The sequence below is a fragment of the Cryptomeria japonica genome, chromosome 10 (assembly GCF_030272615.1).
Source record: "Cryptomeria japonica chromosome 10, Sugi_1.0, whole genome shotgun sequence".
NCBI lineage: Eukaryota > Viridiplantae > Streptophyta > Pinopsida > Cupressales > Cupressaceae > Cryptomeria > Cryptomeria japonica.
Window position 1 is genome coordinate 880,293,880 of NC_081414.1, and position 21,450 is coordinate 880,315,329.

Sequence of the window (21,450 nt, forward strand, 5' to 3'; positions counted from 1 at the left end):
GATCTAACTGGATCCTGACGTCCCAAAGGTTCATTGATGTGACTGAAATATGTCCTCCATGCACCGACCTCTCTCTCAAGCTTTCTATTCTTTTCTACTTCTTCTCTAAGCTTGTCCTTCAATGCCTCAAATGTGTCGGTGGCATCATCTAAAGTCTGCTCTGCTGTGGATGGTCCTAACTCAATAGTCTGTATATGATAGTCTTCTGCTAGGATCTCACCCTCATATTTGTCTGCTGCCGGTGTAGCTATCTGCAGTTTTCTAGATCCAGTCTCATCTCGAATCATCTTGGACATCTTTGTAGCCTTCTTCTTCTCTGTTGTCATATGTGAACGTCCCACGAGGCTCTCTAAATCAATTGCACTGTCCTCGTCCTCAATTACGATCACCTTAGTCAATCTTTCCTTCAACCAATCTGGGATATTTGATCTTGTCTCTTGAACTTGAATTTCTTTATGTACTGTTTCTTCTTGTCTGGGAGGAGATGTTACTTCATTATCATTATCTAAATCATAGTCTTGGAGAGATCCATCGGATGAAACATGCTGTGCCTGTCCTTCCTCCTGTCTATCATTCTGTACCATTGATTCCATGGACTCTTCCACTCGAACTGTTCTATCCTCTGGTCTGGAAGAAGCACCTGGTGTTTGATCTTTGTTAGCACCTTGCTTTTTCTTGGAAGACTCTTTCTTTTCTGATCTTTCCTTTCTCTTCGAACCTCTCGAATGGAGATTGCCCTCACTAGCACATCGAAGGTTACCTTCACCTGAATTCCTAGGATTAGGATTGCCTTCACTAACACTGGCTCCACCTTCGGCTGGCTTTTCTTCCAAAGTAAAAGACATGGCTATGCCTTGTTCTCTCAACTTCTGATGCTGAACGTCTACCCATCTGCGAGTACAAGACAAGACTGGTGCCATCAAATCATCTAAATCCACGGCCTCGGGCTCATTCCAATTCAAACTTATTGTTTTGCTTTCTCTATCATATGAAGATTGGATGTGCCTGCCGTTGTCCTGAGCTTGGTCGGCCACTCTGTAAATCTTACATTTCCTGATGAAATCCAAAGGCAATCTAGAATGCATCTTTCGTTTCACTTCGAGATCATCTAGGAGATTCATCATAAAATCTTCAATTTGGTGCTCATGTCTAAATCTTCTACCGACCGTCTCCTCTAAATGTCCATGTGGATCAAAACTATTCCTCCAAGCAAAAGATGAAAAAGGATACAAGGCTAACTCCTTCTCTGCGTCATCCATGGCTAAGACATTAGGACATACCTCAACTGAATTACCCAAAATAATAGGTACCTGAACTCCATTCTGATGTCTGTGTTTGAATGCCTTCACATATGCTGCCAACTGCCTTGTTACTTCAAGTAACACAATTCTGTCTGTCGGGTACCTCGGCGACATGTATGGAGGTAAAGGACATCCATACACTCTAATGTAAGTGAACTTGGGAAACTGAATGAACCAAGCACCGTACCTCTTGATGAATTCCTGGGCATCCTGAGATAATCTGTTGTGAATCCCTCCTTGCAACGTCCTTGTGATATTCATCGTGAAAGTATCATTGATTAACTTGTAGTTCTTCCCTGGTGGATGATGCAAGTAGGTATAGGATTCACAAACTCTGACCTCACCGGGTCCTCTTCCAATCACTCCTCTGTGAGGTAGTCCTGCGTACTCAACGCTCCTGATTAAGGCATAGATGACGTATGAACTCATGTGGAAGGACTTAGTAGCCCTGAGTCTTCTCAACTGTACGTCTAAGCAATGGCTAATTATCCTAGCCCAATGTATTGTACCCTTTCCTTGAACAATCACCTGGATGAAGTAAAACATCCATTTCTCAAAATAGAAGGCATGAGGTGCTCCTGTAACTCTGTTGAGCATGGTAATCAAATCTCTGTACTCCTCCTGGAAATCAATCCTGTGTGGTGTGTTCGGTACTTTGCTCAGACGGGGACGACTCTTAAGTAGCCAGTTCTTGTTAATTATGCTTAGGCAAGCATCTGGATCATCATCGTACACTGATCTGGCTCCTTCAATGCTCTTGTATATCATGTTCCTGTGCTCTGGAAGATGGAAGGCTTCACTTATGGCTTCCTCTGAAAGGTACGCCAAAGTGTTTCCCTCATTGGACACAATTGTCCTGGACTGTGGATTGTAATGACGGGCACACTCGATCATCAACTCGTGGCACTGAATGGCTGGAGGAAAACCGGCCGCCTTGATGATGCCACTCTCTATAATTCTCCGGGCGACAGGTGATGGCTTGCCGATGTAAGGGACCTCTCGGAACTTCTTTGTGCTAAAGTTCCCCAAGTTTGTATCTCCAATGTTGCTCCATTTAGACATGATCTTGGTCTCCACTTCTTCGGTCTTCTGATCTTCTTTCATGAGAGCCGAGCGACTGGTGGATGCTCCCGCCTTTGGGGTCGCCATACCTACACAACATTTCATTATAAGAAATAGATTTTGCAATAAATAACGTAAATAAGAGAGATAAATTTTTTAGGAAACATCATGATAAGTCTCTAGAGTTATCATTTCCTAAAAAACAACGATTGAGCTAAGAGAAATTCAAGAATCAAAATTCAACAAAATTTGAAATATGACGATGAACGAATAAAGCAATAATAATTAAATCGCCATACCTCAATAGAGAGCTAACTCTAGAATGCAAAAACAAAATTCGCCTAGGCAAAATTTGAGGTATAAGATAATCTTCAATATGATTTCCTCAAAATCGACTTCGCCACCTCTGGAGAGAACGTGATCTTCAAGTATTGTCTTAGACGTGGTCTTAAATGATCTTCAAATTCGCCCTTTGGCGTGGTCTTAGATGGATCTTCAAGTTCGCCCCACCTTTTGATAACTAAGCGCCACCCTTGGATGAATGAAATTCGCACCACCTTTGGTCTTCAACGCAATTCGCACTCCACACAAGATGATACTAGCGCCACCTTTGGTTTGAAATCGCACTTCTTTCCTTCTCCTCAAGATCGCATGTGAAGGATAAAAATAATGATGTGAAAATGAACATTTCACTCCCCTTATAAATAGCGCTCATATCCTTTCACCCCTTAGGCCGACTTGACAAATAAAACCACTTTTTAAATCATTTGCAATAAAATAACAAGGCCGACTTGCCTAAGTGGGCGCTTCAAATCGATTTTTATATTAATTAAATAATTAATTATTAATGCCTTGCGTTTTTTAAATGAGAATTTCGATTTTTAATAAAGGCAAAAAAAATAATTAATAAAAGATAACGCCATATTAAATGCTAAATAAAAATGGATTTTCAATTTTTAAATCGATTTAGCATTTAAGGAAAATTTGAATTGTTTAATTTGGCGCCAAAACTGGAAAACAAAGGGACGTACCTCATCGCTCTGGTCCCTTGGAGAGGGACAGGAGCGATTCACCATCTTTGGCATGATTCTTGCGTTTTCAACGTTCAACTCCTTCATCTCCATGTTGATTTTGCGATGTTTGTTGGGTCCTTCAAATTTGAATTTCATTCCTGTGCGAGCAAGTGCATCTCATGACCATTATCGCCCTGGTCCCTTGGAGAGGGACAGGAGCGATCCTAAGGTTTTTGCTTGAAATTCTCCATTTTGGTACGATCCTTTCCTTGTATCATCTTCCAAATGCCATTTAAAACCTTGTGCGTCCTTGTCTTAACGTGATTTTCAAAGAATATCATGTGTTTTGCCTAACATCGCCCTTGTCCCTTGGAGAGGGACAGGAGCGATCTCCATGTCTTCACGTTCATCTTGTATCTTTTGACCTTCGAACTTCCATTGTAAGGCGAATAACGTCTATGCTCATTCCTTTCGCGCTTATTCCATTTGTCTTCATTATGTGTTTGGACGCATCAAAGGGACCATCGCCCTTGTCCCTTGGAGATGGACAGGAGCGATCCACGTTTTCTCCTTGACCTTGGCAACTTTACACTTCGATCTCCTTTGCAACGTCATCCCAACGATGTCCCTTACCTTGCTTATCCTCGCCTGGCTTTGATCTATGCGTGCCTTTTGATGATATCGCCTTGGTCCTTGTCCAAAGGACAGGAGCGATGTGAGGCCTTTACATTATTTGGCGATGTTTGGACGTTCAAAACCCTTGCGAATTATCTTCAAACGATGCCTTGGACCATATGCAATCTTAGGACGTCTTGACTTAGCTTGAACTTGAAACAAACAAGGAATCCAAAGCAAATCGCCCTGGTCCCTTGGAGAGGGACAGGAGCGATATAGCCTCCATGCTCAAAATGGTGATCATTTTACGTTCAAAAACTCTTGTATATCATCTTTTATCACGGCATGGACCCCATAAAACATTGCAACGTCTTGTCCTTACGTAAATTTTGCATGAAATGGCCAATGCATCTAACATCGCTCTGGTCCCTTCCTGAGGGACAGGAGCGAAGTTCATCATTGCGAGCTTGTTCTTGTTTTTACCAACTTGCAATTATCTTCATTGCGTGAAATGACGTCCTTTAAGTCCTCTTGGTAACTTAATATTTGCTTATCCTTTGAAATCGATGCCTTAATGGAAATATCGCTCTGGTCCCTTGGAGAGGGACAGGAGCGATCTGGGTCTTAGAGTGCACATTCCTTCCATGTGATGACCTTTACAACCTTGCGCTTGATGGAAATGCCCTAAAATGTCTTCGCCACCCTTCGTCTTGACTTGGATCGGCCTTGAACTTTGGAGGAACGACCTTGAACTTGCGTAGGGAGTATTATCATCATTGTATCGCCCTGGTCCCTTGGAGAGGGACAGGAGCGATCCTCCCCTTGTGGCCTTCATCTCACTTTGCCAGGTTCCAAGTTTATATTCAACGGACTCGTCCTTCTTCACTCTATTCGTCCATGCCTCGACATCATTTGTAACTTTGCAAGAAAAGCAATTATATCAAAAATCGCTCTGGTCCCTTCCTGAGGGACAGGAGCGAACTAGGCATTTAACACTGTTATGGACGTCCCAAAAATCTTCAATTTATATTCAACGCATTCATCTCATGTTCTCCTTTGTTTTTGAACGTAAACTTGCCTTGACCCTTGTTTGGATTTTGCAAAATGAAGGAAATCGCTCTGGTCCCTGGGAGAGGGACGAGAGCTACAAGGTACCTCGCCCTGGTCCCTTGGAGAGGGACAGGAGCGATTTAGTCAATATAGGTCATTTTCCTTCGTTTTTGCATATCAAATTATATTCATTTGGCAACGCGTCCTCCCTTGGACGTCCTCAAATCATTAAGCTCTCGAAATCTTGCAAGGACAAGGCGAAATTTGAATTGTAGCTCCGGTCCTTCACTGAGGGACAGGAGCGATTTTCCTCCTGGAGGCATTTCTGTGCTCATGAAAATCTTCAATTTATATTCAATGGAAAGATCTCGCCGTTCTCCATCACTTCAAACGTAAAATTTGTCTGGACTCTGCAAGGATGATGAGATATTTGAAAATGAGCTCCCGTCCTTCACTGAGGGACAGGAGCGATTTTGCTCCTACAGGCCAAAATAACAAGATTTTTCACATTTTAACACTTCACGAGGCGAAAACAAATCAATTCCAATGCCCAGGATCAAAATTCAAAAAGGTCAAAATTTGGTCAAAATATTCAATCGGACAGAAATTCACATTTCACTTTCAACACTTAGACAAATTTAAGCTCTGCATGAACATTCCAATTGAAAATTAGACTATTTTGGCGAAATCATTGCATTCAAAATTTGCATTCTAGAAAAGAAGCTCAAAAGCTCTCAAAAAACAACTGGATTTTGGCTTGAAAAGGCAAAATTTAAAACCCTAAGGCTTGGCCCTAAATCCAGACAACTAACTAACTAACAAAACCCTAAAAACGAAAGCAAAAACGAGCGAAAAACAAGCAAAAAGAGGGGGTCCCCATTTGCGATGGGGCGATGTGTGAAATGGTCACAACAGGGTGGTAGAAAAAGGAAAAGTCAATGAAAAAGAAGCTCCATCATTGCATCATTGGATTCTATTGAAATTCAATGGTTGGCGCATTTCAGGGAATTCCAACATGGGTGTACTATTGTAGTCAAGAAAATGCTTAATAAATAGAAAGGGACAAGTGGAGAGTTTGGACTTGCTGTGAAATCAAATGTTTTCGGAAGGGAACAACCTATGTAGTTGGATGGAATGATGAATGGCTTGCAAGAACTTAAGTTTGCCGAGTCATCAAAAAGATGAGAAAGATGGCGAAGTCAATCATATGGAGGGAGTGGGACCAATGTGAGTAAAAGGATTGCATGAAGGATTTGTCTAGAATTGGAAGATGCAATATTGAAGGTTTTTCGGATGGGCTGAATTAGCTGAACTTTGAGCAGGGGCTGTGAGCAGAATCTAGGCATTGGAAACTAAGAGAAAGGCTCATACATTGCGACTCTTGTATAGTCACATGGATTGCAGGGAATGATTTGAGAGATAAGAAAATTTCTATAATGGACTCAAAAATCCATTTGTCGTAACATGGATCCTTCAAAGGGAGTGTGGAAAACACATTACATATCCCAAATCTTTTCATACAATCAACTTAGTTATAAAACTTTAATAGCATTGTATCACATATATCTAATTAACTGTTAATAAACTTGAAACTAAAGATTCATGAATGGAAAAAATGAATGGTAAAAGGTAACTCAAACCCTTATTAACTCCTCCTAACATCGAAACTAGAAGAAACATCATTGTAAAACAATTAAAGCATTTTGTTGAGAGAAGAAAGATGGAGGCCAGATTGCAATATATTGCAAAGGAGAGTAGAATGACATTTATTAATTGTTATAAAATCCTGAGAAGTATCTTTCATTAAAAGCGGCCATGGCATGATAAAACAATTGAAGTGTGTCTTGTAGTCATATTGTTATCTTTTAAGAGACAATAAACTGTACAGAAGATGTTAACCTCACAACAAAAGGGAAACTGAAACCAGTGTAAGATTACACTTCTTTCTGTTCTTTGCAATAAGTGTTGAAAACAAGGTTTACCTCTAGGTTGTTGAGTCATAACTTCTGGATGGATCTCACTTAAGATTGAAGAGAATTCCATCTGATTCTGCTTCCTATCAATTGACTTGACAAAGGTTTCTCTAAACCATTCCAGTGATTGTAATTCCATCTGATTCTGCTTCCTATCAATTGACTTGACAAAGGTTTCTGTAAACCATTCCAGTGATTGTGATGAACGTCAACTTGTGTGATTATTTCTAAGTGCAGTGCTTTCATGCATTTCTTCCATATCACTTGATTTGTTAAAGTCCTCTTGCATTTTTTGAGGTGGTCTTGAAGCTTGCAAATGATAAATATGGTGTTGGTTAATGTGTTTCAATTTTCAAGTCTTTGAGCATGCAGAAATTTCAATTTGCCTGATTATGTGAAGATTGAAAGTGAATGTTAGACTTGAAATATGTCAGACTTTTATGATTTGCCTGCACAATCTAAACTGAATTACTTACCCTTGCAGAATTTCATTCATGGAGTATGCTTTTTTGTCCTTGTGCTTGTAGAAGTAAAAAAGGATACATAATTTACACACAATTTAAATCAATGACTCTCTTGAAGAATTTGATCCATGGAATATGTTATTTTTTTTGTTCTGTTTGTTCATGTAAAAATGATAAATAATTTTCATATGCAGGAAGAACCAAAAGAGGATGCATCTAAGCTCAATATGGATGAAAAAACAACTGATTTATCTGTGGCGAAACCTGCATCAACTTCACCAATACCTGTTGCATCCTCACAATTAGCTGGACATATATATACTGGAAGAGACTTATATTATATGTACAATATTTGTTATTTCTCATTCAAATATATTTGTTTTCTCATTCTAGATCAGTTTGAACATTGAGCCATTGCTTCTTGATGTAATTTATTTCTGTTATTTCTATCAGTCGGGCTCAAGGATCAGAACTAGGAAATTTACTCGATATTTCTATTCTTCTTAGGTCAGCAAGATCTTTAGCAAGAAGTCATACGCCTACAGCAGGTTCATTTATTGCACAAATCCGTGGGTCTTGGCCAAGGACAAGTATAGGTTTGATCGTGGATGAAGAAAGTCCAGTTGACAACGACACATTGACCAGTCTTCTACCTGCCAACTCCTCTGTTCCCCCTAAATCAAAGTCACTGTTTTGTGCAGTAAGTTTACCAATCTTACTTGATTGGCTTAGAAGATAAAATAACAGCAAGAAATGGTCTCTTTAGTTTTTTCTTTTGTAATTGTGTCGTATAAGTTTGTTAACGAAGCATGTTTTTTCAATGGATATATCATTACATTTTCACTAATGCAAATTTTGTTTTCAGGCAGGGGCAACATTCTTTCTTGGTGCTCTGAACTTGCATTTACCTTGGTTTAAAAAATCAACTGCTCTTTCTGGTGATATGAAGGTGTTTGTTTTACGTCATGGGCGAAAATTGTTGGAGGTAATTTCATGCAATGGTTGTCAAGAGTACAATTTTTATGCTATTGATATAGAATATTGTTGCTCTTTTAGAATATTGGTTCGTTCCTAGAGGTTCCCCTATCAAGCCTCAGTGGTCATGCTCTGGATATATGGAGAGGTACCCGAGGGTTCGTCCCAGTCACAGACTGGATTGCCCAGGCTAAAATAAAAAACATATTACAAAATCAAAACCTTTTCAGGCAGCTAAGCTCTCTAAATTTTCACTCCATAAATTAAACCTTGCACTTACAGAGTTTTCAAACTCCCTTATAGCAAGTTTTGGGCAAGTTAAATGAAAATATTTCAATGTAAATTAAAAATACATCACAAAATCTGCAAACAATGTGGCCAAGTCAATATGTTTTCTCCTCTTATCTGGAGTGGATTTTTTATCAAAACAGGCAAACATGGTCACCTACAGAATTTCTTTGCTCATGGCCTTGGCTTTAGATAGTATGGTAGAAACAGGCCCAGTAGTGATGACAGAAAAGTGGATAAGCACAAGTGTCTTGATAAAGAGTATTCATCCTTCAAACAGGCACAAACAGTAAAAACGGATCAAACACCTCGAGTTCTGCCTCCATTTTGTGTTGCTCCTCTTCATATCAGGCAACCACTCACCAATTTGTCAGGAACGGTAATTTTTGGGCAAACTGCTGTTCAAGACAGCTATTCGAAATGTGAAGCACCTGACATTATATCCTATAAGTTTATAATAAAATATTAATATCCCCACACCCATGGGGCATGCGAATTCAACGACAATGATAAAGTTGATTTAGATATTAGAATTAAGTGTCACCCCCTGTTGTGCGTGAAGTCCAATGGTTGGACGATTCAGCTTCTTTGTTCTTTTCCTCTCCCAGCTGTCTCTTCATTTCTTCTTGGGAGACTTTCCAGTTCATGTAGATATGCTATATATATGCTGCTGTAATTAAAACAGAGACAGTGATTAATAAGAGCTTTCCCGTACTTGAAAGTGAATGTAGCCAATTTGATGAACCACTACAAATTTGGTGTTTTGTGTCTTGTTTATTGTTTCTAAATCTTTAATTCTATTTAAAATTGCTTTTTTAAGGTTTTTAATTATTTAACAATTGGTATTAGAGCTTGGTTAGAGCCAAGGAGCAGTTGTTAAGAATTGAGCAGAGATGGAAGATGTTTGGTTGCTAGATCCCAGAGCTGCATGCTTCTATGTAGTAGAGAGTTACCCTGGAGTGGGAGTTGTTCATCCTACTTCAGATTTGCCTTTGTGTGAGAGTTGGGCTGTTAGGAAGGGGTTGTTGGATCAATTAGATGATGAAGCTGATTTGGTCATTGAAGAATGTCTTGGCACGTTGGAGTCTGATAAAAGCCCAATAGCTTCTGGGTGTGATATGGAGTATCTACAACAAAAGAAAGACCTGAAACCAGATCCTTCCGAGATGAGTATTTGCATGTTTTAGTAGAGACTGAGAATTAGGATGCCTTGGAAAAATCGTTAAATGATGAGAAAGATATATGGGGACCCACCTCTATGGAAGTTGAAACAATCCATCGTGTACATTGGTGGGATGAAGAAAATAAGAATACTTCTGTTCAACGAGACCGGTGGAGAGATGACAAGGAAGCTTCACTCTTGCAAAATGAAGAAGAGGATGCTGGGTTTGTTTCTTTCTCAACTCGTGATGCACTTGTGGCATGTATAAATGGTTTGAGCAACCATGAACTTGTGACATTGAAGAGTGATGCAGGTGTAGTAGCAAACATTCCCTTTGTGGAGACAATTGAGTTTGCGGATGATGAAGATGAGGAATTGCCACAACCAATAACTCGAGGAAAATTTATAAGGAGAAGCAAGGTGTTGGCCGTGATGGACGATGAGGAAGAGATTTTAGAGTCTGGAAGGGATGTGGCTCTTGAGTCATGAATTCTGGTCTAAATTTGAACAGTTTGGGAAACGATGCATAAAAGATGTGAGTCAATGGGAAACAATGCATATTAATGGTGATGAATATAGTTTGGAAGATGAACAAAATGAAGGTGATGGTGGCAAGGTTAAGGAGGAAGAGACAGTGGGTCTCGTGAAACTTGGCCCCAAAGTATTTGACACCTCCAAGGAGATGTTTGATTATTTCTACAAGTTTTTGCATTACTGGCCACTCGATCTCAATGTCAATAAGTATGAACATATGGTATTATGGGAGTTGCTTATTCAAGGTCACCATGAATCCGATATGAAAGTTGGTCTTGGCATTGATGCATTTCAGATTCAAGTCCATCCAGAGATTCAGTTTTCAGTTTTCAGTTTTCCCGAATGTGTAGATAGCCTACTCCCATTGCCAGAGAACATAAAAACATCTAGAAAGAATCTTGGGTCATTTGATCAAAAGGACAGTAATAACAATCATTTTAATGTGATTGGGAATTTTCTGTTTTCGATGCTGGCAGTTGGAGGGCTCTTCTTTCTGTTTAGACGTGCGTAGGGCGGCCCTATGGACTTAAGCTGCTCCAAGTCTAAGTTTCTGGATGTGCTTGAGACTGGCATAACTTTTTCTGATGAGGCTGGTGTGGACGAAGTCAAATTGGAGTGTACATTGAAGATGGATCATGTGGAAAAAGGGCTCAAATAAATGTGCAAGAAACAAAGGATAACTCTATAAAAGAATTTTTGGCCAATACAGGGCTTACAATAGAGGTAGTGGAATCCTTCTCTGGAGTTTTAGAATCCTTGAGAATGGACCTAAGTGGGGCATACTCAATAAAACAAGGCGTCGTTCTGAAGTTGTGTTCTCTTTGTCTATGCTGGTATTGGTTGCAAGATTTAAGAGAGTAGGGAATTGATTTGTTAAAAGACAAGGAAGCACTTCCTTGGTTAACAAAAACAACAAAAAAATGATTGTGATGGGGCCAATGTGACAAAACCAATCAAGGTGAAATCAGCTGATGGGGATGAGGTCATTGATTGCATGCTAAGAAGGAAACATGGAATGGGTAGGGTTCCCCAAAACAACAACAAGGCCTTTGATGGTTGAGAGCAAGGAGGATCCTTTGTTTTTGAGGCTCATAGCCTTGAATGAGGAAAGGAGCCACCTGGTGCAAAGTTTTGAAGATAATGTTTTGTACATTGTGGAGAACATTAATGTTGCAAAACTTGAGACAACTTTACTCCATGGAATAGGGAATTGCAGAGAAATTTCGTTCAAATCTGATGAAGATTGCAAAAGTGACAAAGTTGACAACTTGTGGTTGAATCTTATAGATGGAATGAGTCTTTGTGGGTTAGGAGAGGCTCTATTCAGGGTTGTAGAGAAATGGAGCAGAGGAGTAGGTGACCGTGTTGTGTGTGTGTGTTTTAAGGTTTCTTCTGTGGAAGTGTATTTTGAACCTGCAGAAAGTAGTGTTCTTGATTGTGAATTAATGGGTGAGTTTGTGCTTGGTAAAGTAGTAAGAGATAATCAGCTATTAGATTTTAATGAGTCCTACAAAATTTTGAGAAGACTCATTCGAAGTGTTGATAGCAATCATTGGTGAAGTTAAAATCTTCTCTAGGGCTAGTTACAATGTGACTTTAAGAAAGGGAACACGAGTGATGTCACTGTTTGAAGCTATATGGATTGGACTTTAAGTGGGAGATTGTTGGGTGTGAGTCCAATGGCTGGACCATCCAGCTTGTTTGTTCTTTTCCTCTCCCAATTGTCTCTTCATTTCTTTATGATAGCTCAACATGAAGAGAGAAGGGCTCAATGGTTTGTAGTACTATATCTAGTCTGCAAACAATCACACATGCTTCAAGTATTAAATCAGATTATCTGCGTTTTCTTACAGAATGAGACCATGCCATCAAGTTTGTAGGGAAGACTTATAGAGATTGAAGAGCATGTTTGCCACATACGGGTAAACGATTAAACGCAGAAAGTAAATGCACAGAACATAATGGAAATATATTAAAGAACCAGTTTCTGTATTAATTCAACAGTCCATGTACATCAAGTGCTTATAACATCACATCTAGATATGACCATAATGATCCTACTAAGAAGGAAAGGTATGCAATATATAATACCCGAACGGGTGCGACCAACCGTCGCGTCCAATTGCCCTTCGGGAAGACTAACTGACTGCCGTAACCCATAATTACTGACGACAACATAACATAATGATTATTCCCAACAACATCATCCCCCCAAGAAAAGAAGTCGTCTCTGGACGACTTAATACAAAATAGAGATGAGGTTCATACACTAAACAGAATCAAGGTATAGAAGAAGAAGGGGGCTGAGGGGGCGTCCCTGAAGCAGCAGGTGGTAGGGCTGATGATGATGCTGGTGTTAGTCATGCCTGCAGATCGTACACCTGCTGTGTCCTCACCTGAAAACCCTTTTCTGCTACCATCTGATGCTCAAGTGTGGATTTCACTAAACCAAACTTGTCTGCAAAACATGCTTTTCAGTCTTAGCCTCCACCAACTACTACTCAAATGATACTGTCTCCCTAGCCAATTTGTCCTCGATAGCCACTCGCGCTGCCCTCTCGGCATCCAACTCCTAGGTACGGTAGCTCAACAATACTCGCTAGACCATCTAATCTTCCTAAAGAGATTATTAAATAAATCGCAAATTCAATTAACTGGATTGTGAAATCTAAATGATTGCAAGGGTTAACCAAAGACCTTGATATAAGGATGACATTGAACTACATGCCTCTCACCAACGCAACCACAAAATCCATTTGTATCGCACAAACCAACGACAAACCTCACACAAGTCCACCCACACATTATTAGTCCGAGTTAGTCTAAACAAAATAAATGCATTAAATTACAAATAACACAACAAAGACAATAATCATATTCCATAATATTAGCATAAGTTTACAATTAGCATATTCACGCACGCGCGCACACACACACACACACATTGTCCATATAACAAATTCCAGAACTCCACCCCTAGTCCAAATTACATCGGGGCTAGGGTCATACAAAAGTATTAATATGGTTTTTCTAGGGGCTATGACAACTTTATGGCACTTCAGATTTGGTCTAAAGTAAAGTGATCCAAATCACAACCAAGGGGATAACTAGGCCTTCTCATAAGCACAAAGGTTGCGGTTCAAAACTCAATATTTTGAGCTCAAAATCAGAATGAGACCTTGCTCCCAAATAACTTCCTTTCACCGAAATTTTCTCTTAAACTGAGTTGTAGGTCAAAGTTCGGTGATAGCATAACAAGCAAGAACTTGCCTTAATTCTGAAGGCATTCGAAATGCCGAAGTTTATACTGAGTTTCACCTTTCATCCTTGAAGTTCGGTATTTGCAATTGAAATTAGATTAGACCTTGTTCTGGTAGGCCTTCCTACCTCCGAAGTTTAGTCTGAATTTCCCCTATAACTTGGTTTTTACCCTTCAAAATTGGTGATTGCATTGAAATCAAGATTAAGTCCCTAATCTTAAGGGCACGACTGAGTTTGGTCGTGAATTCTTAGAGTTGTCTTAGGATAGAGTTTGATAACGGATTTGGGGAATTTGGGAGGTTGCATCATCCAAAGTAAAGTTCCTTGATCACTTTTCCTTTAGCCCCAAATTTACCTTATTAGGTCTTAATCCATGGGATGTGATTTCAGGATGATGTTCAATAGGGCTAAAGCATTGCAAGGGACAAATCTTCAATGAATGTGATAATAATATGGATGAATGACTAAATAAAATGGTGATTGATCTTTGAACTTGCTTGCCCATATAGGATGAAGGGCTCAATGGAAGCCATGTAGGAGATGCACAAGACAAAAGGAGGCTCCGCAACACTACAATTCGAAGCACCAATTGAGGATAAGATCAAGCTGGAGGATCCTCAAGATAGAGCCAGGAGACGAATTCAAGGTCAACACCTCGAGGATGTCAATGAACGAGCCTAAGACAAAGTATGAAGTTAAGAGACCACTACCACGATGTAGAAAAGCCAAAGGGATGCCATTCCAAATCTCTAGAAGAAGGCAGACACAAAACGCTACAGGAGTATGCATAAATTAAGAAGGAACAGTTGGAGATGACATAAATTTGAATCTATTTTAATAGCAATTATTATATTCTAAAATGACTACTTGTTGGCCCAATTTAATCCAATTCAAGAGGAGGCCAAAATTTAGTTGTTCGCCTAGCTACCAAGTTTGTCTCTTTGTGTCTCAAGCCCTGTGAACTTTTGTCTTGTAGTGGGGTTAATTGAAAACAGTTGAAGGAGGCTGAAAAGGTGGTTGAGGGTTGCTGAAGCCATTGACTAGACGTTGTTAGGGTTTCTAGAAGTCGAATCTAGGCCATTGAATGGATTGCATCCTTACCATTGATTCAAAATGTAAAATCTATAAAAGTCCATGTGTTGATATGTGGTGACTGATTAGGAAAGTACTGTATACTCATCATGTAAGAAAACCCTAAAAATAACCGACTTTGAGTGTTGCCCTAAAAATCGCTTATTATAAGTGGTTGGAATATAAAGGCATTGTAATGATGTTGTACTGATTTACTGGATAATAAGAAAAGATTGGACGACTGTGTTTGGTGGATGTAGCCCATCTTGGGTGAACCACGTTAAATCTTTGTGTTATCTGTGTTATGCATTTTTTCTTCATCTTTTGTGTTTGTATCTGCATATAATTGTTAATTTGTATTTTCTTCGGATCTGCCTAAACCCTAACACATTGCCTCTCTCATTGAAAAGAGTTTTAGTAGGGTTAGAATTGGTTAGAAAATAGACAGTTAGAAGTTCAAAAAATAGAAGTAGCAGTAGTTAGAATTAGGAGTAGAGTAGGAATTGTTGGGCAGAAATTGTTGTAATGACAATTGGAGTAGATGAATAAAGCATTGAAGTGTGGTGTTTTATCATTTTCTTTTACTTGTTTGCATGGGTTCTCTTCATCAAGATTAGTTAATATTTAGTGGTATTAATGGTGAGGTGTAAGGATATGTGATAGATTTTAGGTTCATACCATTGGAGGCTTACTGATTGTAGGTCTTTGTGCATGGTTAGTTTGAGCCTATTGTTGCTTTTAGTTCAATTGTGAATGTTTGTTTTGATTGAGCTAGAATCGGGTATCCAAATGAATGTTCGTGGTCTGAAAATATTTATTCCCCTTTGAAGCTTGCACTATTCCTATGGAGTTGTGAGTTTATCTTTGGCTGAGCAGGTATTAGGTTTATCTGAAGTTTGTCTATCTACAACATTAGCCATTACTATCATTGCCCCTAGGTTCTCTAAACCCTATCCTTTTCTCTTTATTTCACCCAGTTTGAGAAGTAAAGCATCATCAGCATGTTAATCAGACGCAGGCCAGCTTGTCAGATACATAAGTCCCCCTTGTGTTTACCAGCAAAATCGCATCAACCTTGAGTTATCCTGAGCACAATCAAGGTCTGACATTGGAAACCTTGAGGTTATCCTATTTGGACAGTCAAAAGGCATACAAGATTTCCTTATACAAGAGAGAGTAGGATCTATTGAGTGCATTTTATTTTGTGTTGACGGAAGTGCTACATTTCTCCATTTCTCCATCAACACACATCAAGCAGCTCAAGCAGGTTAACCAGTTGGAATATAAAATATTGATGACACTATTTGATGATATTATTGCTGATGTAATTTCTGAGTATATGTACTTTGTATGAACAATGAATAGGGTAGAAGGAAGAACTATCGATGCAATAACTTTGTGTTTTTGACATGAATTTTAATATTCAAATCTATGGACTTCATGCTATGATCATATTCCTGAAACAAATTGCATAAACACAATTTGACCAGCTTCATACCAACTGTTTGACAAAATGGCTGAGTGAAAAATTAGTAAATTTGCATGTATTTTAAAATATCTGGGTATGGGACATACATTCTACTTAATTGCTGAAAAATGAGAAATGATGTTTAGGGTTCTGTGACAAACATAAAATTGAAGAGGTGTTTCTTATCTAGGACAACCAAAGAGGATGGCAAAGATATTCTTGGGGAAGATTACTTGTGAATCAACATTTGAAGCAGGGTTGATTCCAAAATCGTGTCAGTGTCTCTCCAACAACTTGCTGATGATCACTCAAAGCTTGACAGAAGTCCAAAAGATGGGTGAGCACATGTTTCATTCGGCCAATATATAAAGTTGGGCTTGATCAATTGTGGATTCTGTTAGGGTGATAGAAGCCTGTCCATTCTTGGAGCTCAATGGGGTAGTGTTTGTTTTTTCTTTCAATGAGCTGATCAGATAGGAAAGATTCAAAGAAAAATCAGTAAGCGTGAAGTTGGGGAGACATTGCTGCATTTAAGTTTCAGGCCCTCAAGAAGCCTATGCTTCCTCCCTCTCCTCTTCTGGACAAATAACGTGTGGCTAGAGAAAAAAGGGTAGCCATGTAGTGGATGGAGAATTGCAAGAGTGGTCTTTTATACAGGTGAAGGCAGCATAAAAGACAGGGTGGTGGTGAACAAAAGATCAAAACGGTAGTTTTCTTTTCTCATTTTTTGTATTTCTTTGGGGTTCATAGTCTGTTAGTTTGATAACTATAGTTATCTGGCCCTGTAAATAGACATATATCCTGGACATAGTATAAAGATGTCAGGTTTTTTTATGAAATGAAGTTTATAGTTTGTTTTGCAAAAGTATATGTAAAAAGAAACAGGACTCTACTTCCCTACTTTTCATATAGATACATATCCTGGACATAGTATACAGGGTGCAGGTATTTGATGTAATAAACTTCATATTTTATTTGCAAAATTATATATAAAAGGGGCACGCACGCACCCATACCTGAACTAGTATCATGGGGTAAAAGTGTAAGATGTATCATGGTATAACAGTTGACCTTATCCTATGGCCAAACTCAGCTATATTGAGCCTGGAAGTTTCTTGGCTGTAGAGGCAAAACCCAAACCCATACCTGATACCTGAACTAGTATCATGGGGTAAAATTGTAAGATGTATCATGGTATAACGGTTGACCTTTTTGACAGGTTGAAGGACCATTTCTACCAAACAAAAAAACATATGCCCCTGCTGCCTTCTATTGGCAGATCTAACTGCCAGACAATAGTCTGATGTGAACTTCTTTTAATGTAACATGTAATGATTTTTTAAATGTAATTAGCATTTTGTAAAACCTTACATTTACTTTATCTTTGTGTCAGGAAGCAAATGGCTTTAACCAGAGTCCAATGCAACAAGGTGAATGGTCTAGTATGATTGGAACTTATATGGGATGGATGATGGCTGCTATTTATATGGGTGGACGGCTTCCACAAATTTTTTTAAATGTAGGGTACTGAAATTCATCCAGAGTTTCAAGTTTCAACAGTAATGTTTTGGTTGTCATATCTAGGTTGATAATTACTACAAGTTCTAATCTCAAGTTTGTAAAGTCTTTTGTAAACAATCCAGAGATAAAAACTTATACAAATGATGATCATCTGTTATTGGAATTATTTGTTTTTGACCTTTTTTCTCTAGAAGTTATTATGATGCGGGATCTGCCTTTGAGTATTGACTATGCTCTTGTATTTTGGGCATGTTTCTCTTAAAATCAGATAAAGCGGGGTACAGCTGAGGTGAGCTTCTAGACGCCATCTTTGTTTTGTTCAATTTCATTTCATGTGCTTCAAAAATCTTGGCATGTTTCTTTTTGCATCTCTATACGTCCCATTCCTATTACAAGTGAATACTGCATGACATAAAATTTTTAAAACAAACATCCAATATTTTTCAAGGTGGATATTTGTGTCTAGATAAACTCAAACTATGTATTAGATTACTAGTAAATGATCAGTGTAGTTCTTTGAGAAAGTGATCGGATCTATTGTTAGTCTTATGAAAGATCTTAGTCTATAGAAAGGTCATGTGGGGATGGTAACAATTTGCTTAGCCTATTGGTGATTCCTGTGAAACTACAAAAAGAAAGGTGAGAAAACTGGCTGAAGTTTAAGCATTGATAATGAAATGCATCTCTAGCTGTGAAGAATGGAAATGGTTATAAATTGGAGTACCTGAAAGCCTAATTCTAAGCAGCACACACTGTCCAAATATAATTTAATTATAGTTATATGCATATTAATTTGTTTATTTCTTTTCTAGTTATGACTTCAAAAATCATACAATAAGATATGATTGTTCTGAAAAATTAGGCTAAATTTCAGATCCATTAAACACCATATGTCCTTTAATTACTAGGATGAAAGGAGGGCTTCTTGATTTGTGCCATCAATATTCTCAAGCTTTACCATGTTTTGACTGCATCTTTTCAGTATTGATATATAGGTTTTGGAAGTTGCAAAGAATCATACTTCCGTGAATTCTGTGAAGATAAGGAGGACAAAATCCACAGTGACAGTTATTGAAGAATATTCTCCTGCTAGAGATTAAATATTAAAATCTTGTTCGTGTGCAGGGCCTAAATCCACTCATGTTCATGTTTGCTATCATAGGAAATGCAACATACGTAGGAAGGTATGTAGAAAAGATGATTAAAAATGCCATTCTTGTTTTCTGAAGCTCTTAAGAGGTTACTTTTCATTATTGAATTTTGACTTACCTATGGTCTTATGCAGTATTCTCATAAGAAGTACCGAATGGGCTAAGTTAAAGCCAAACATGCCATGGCTTGTGGATGCTGGGGTTTGTGTTCTATTAGATTGCTTTGTATCCTTTATTATAATAACCAAACAAAGCATGCTATTATTTTCCTGACCAGTTCTAATTATCTGATGGAATTTCTTTTTGTCTTCATTCACTTTGTTATTCATCAGCATGCCCTTCGTTATATATTTCCATTTCTGTGATCAACCTATTGATGTCGAGTTGTTACTTTTTTAGAAGGTTGTAACCCTTTTAGTTCATCAAGGTTTAAAATGAGAACATTGCATAGTTCAACAGTATATCATATATAAAACAGATTTTGACTTCTTATCCCAGTTTTCTAGTTCTTCATTCTATTTTCATTCGTTTAGCTTGTCACTGTAGAAAATCTTAAGAATATGCACTGTTTTTGTTTAGATTCTAGTGGAAATATGATTCCTTGACAATTGCCGAAAGATTATTGCCCAATTCATCTATTTTCGTTCTCAAAAACCAACTGACCAGGAAGATGGTGATGAACCTTATGAAGCATGTGATTAAAGTTTCTCAAAGCAACTGACATATTTGGGTCTCTTCTGGCTGGTTGGATTTGTGGATCGACCTGGATTAATTTTAACTTCAATCAATAAGAGTGAGAAGGTGGATTTTTCACCAAATGGAAGATTTCATCTTTGAGGCAACTGTAAAATATATATTCCGGAAGTTAGACTTGTTAGTTTGATGGTGGTGAGAGAGCAATAGGATTGTATTTCTTAACGCTCAGGTTTTATGTAATAAATGGTATGCAAATCTCTACAGAACAAAGCAATGCTATTTTGGTAAATTAGTATTTGTAATCCAACATGCTAATCAGATTTTATTAATGTTAATTGCTTATGGACAATATTTTGGTAAATTGATATTTGTAACTCCACGTGCTAATCATCTTTTTTGAATTAATTTTGAGTTAGTGGGACTCGAAGTCTTGGCATGCTACTCACATTTTTATTATGCATCCAACAACGAAGTTTGTTTTAAAATTGTTATCCAATTAAAAAGTAAAATTAAACAGGGTTGATCAAAATTGCCAGAGTAGTTGTGAACAGTCCTCCTATACATATATATTTTGATAAGTGCTACCATATGTTTGTAGCTCCCTTCGTTGATATCAAAAGAAAAGGTTACAAGTCAACCAGAGCCTTAATAGTTGTGATAAAATAAACCTATTCCTTTACCTATTTCCACTAGTCTATCGACTGTCTCTGGTGGAAGCAGATTGGGATTATCCCTTACAAAGGCCCTGAAATCATCTAATTGATTGTCCTTTCCACTCCTTTCTTGTAAAGCTTCCGGGCATGGAAGGATTTATCCTCTCCTTCTGCATAAAGATCCCAAAGACCAAGCTCTTGACTACAACCAGGCTCAATCTGAATGCTATCCACCACCTCTTGGACTGCCCTCAAGTTTTCCCTGCATACTGTCTTTTCAGCCACACAATATCCTCAGAAGGGATGACCAAGCACTTGAACCACAGGGTTTTAAAAACTCTTGTAAACATCCCCATCATGTATATGCCTGCCATGCCAAGCTTCAGCTCTTATTATCTTCATGATTGCTTGACGACCTCATCAAATCTCAAGGAGATCAAAGCTGCAATCTGCTCACTGTGGGACTCTTCTGCACATCGGCACCTAATGCTAAAGCTCAAAGCCGTCTTCTGGAATGCTCTTCTTTCTCTACGATCACTGTTATAAGGAGTTCAAATTAATTCCTTTAAAATCTGCTGCCCCGTCTGCCGAAATATGTCACTTCATTCTGAGATAAAGCTGAAAGGAATCCACGACACCACAAGTTAACTTAGGTGCACTGTGTACTCCATATCTTGCCAAAGATACTCCATGTCCAGATTAATCATCTTGCATCAAGAGGTGAGCAATAGTTCTTCGGATAAGACATTAAGTCTGGTGTTAGCTCTTGATTATCTGTTGCTGATTAATATGCTTTATTGTACCGCTCTTATGCATTAGAATCGAGGGCATCAGAGTCATATATTTGTATCATGTCTGAAATCTACTTTCTCGGTCTCCAAGTTTTGTAATTCGGATGTTAATTTACTTTAGTTACTTACCTCCTCGATACCGTCTTGTATAACAGCCCTATTCGCAAGTAGATCGGCCCCACTATTGGCCTCTCTATACACATGAGATATTGTGTTATTCCCCAGTTTGTCTAAACGTTTCCAAATTTTCTCAGTCCAGATGTTAAGCTTCCACTTCAAGTAGATTTCCTGCATGCCACGTTAATACAAATTTGAGAGTATCTTTCTATATCAATATCTTTATAGCCTTTTTCCTTACAAAGCCATAGACCGCTTGCTAAAGCTTCTTTCTCTGCCTCATT

The 21,450-nt window shown here is 38.5% G+C and overlaps 1 protein-coding gene across 6 annotated transcripts in view; it reads left to right on the forward strand.

Moving 5' to 3' along the window:
• The window catches only part of LOC131026717 (uncharacterized), a 109,447-nt gene extending 89,485 nt beyond the window's left edge, over positions 1–19,962 (forward strand). For all 6 annotated transcript variants that reach the window (XM_057956649.2, XM_057956651.2, XM_057956653.2 and 3 more), the window contains 8 exons: positions 7,673–7,821; positions 7,986–8,178; positions 8,344–8,463; positions 17,631–17,756; positions 18,027–18,047; positions 18,884–18,942; positions 19,044–19,134; positions 19,528–19,962. In XM_057956649.2, the coding sequence (XP_057812632.2) occupies positions 7,673–7,821; positions 7,986–8,178; positions 8,344–8,463; positions 17,631–17,756; positions 18,027–18,047; positions 18,884–18,942; positions 19,044–19,134; positions 19,528–19,611 (843 nt within the window). In that variant the 3' untranslated portion in view covers positions 19,612–19,962. The remainder of the gene's footprint in view (positions 1–7,672; positions 7,822–7,985; positions 8,179–8,343; positions 8,464–17,630; positions 17,757–18,026; positions 18,048–18,883; positions 18,943–19,043; positions 19,135–19,527) is intronic.
• The last annotated feature ends 1,488 nt before the right edge of the window (positions 19,963–21,450 follow it).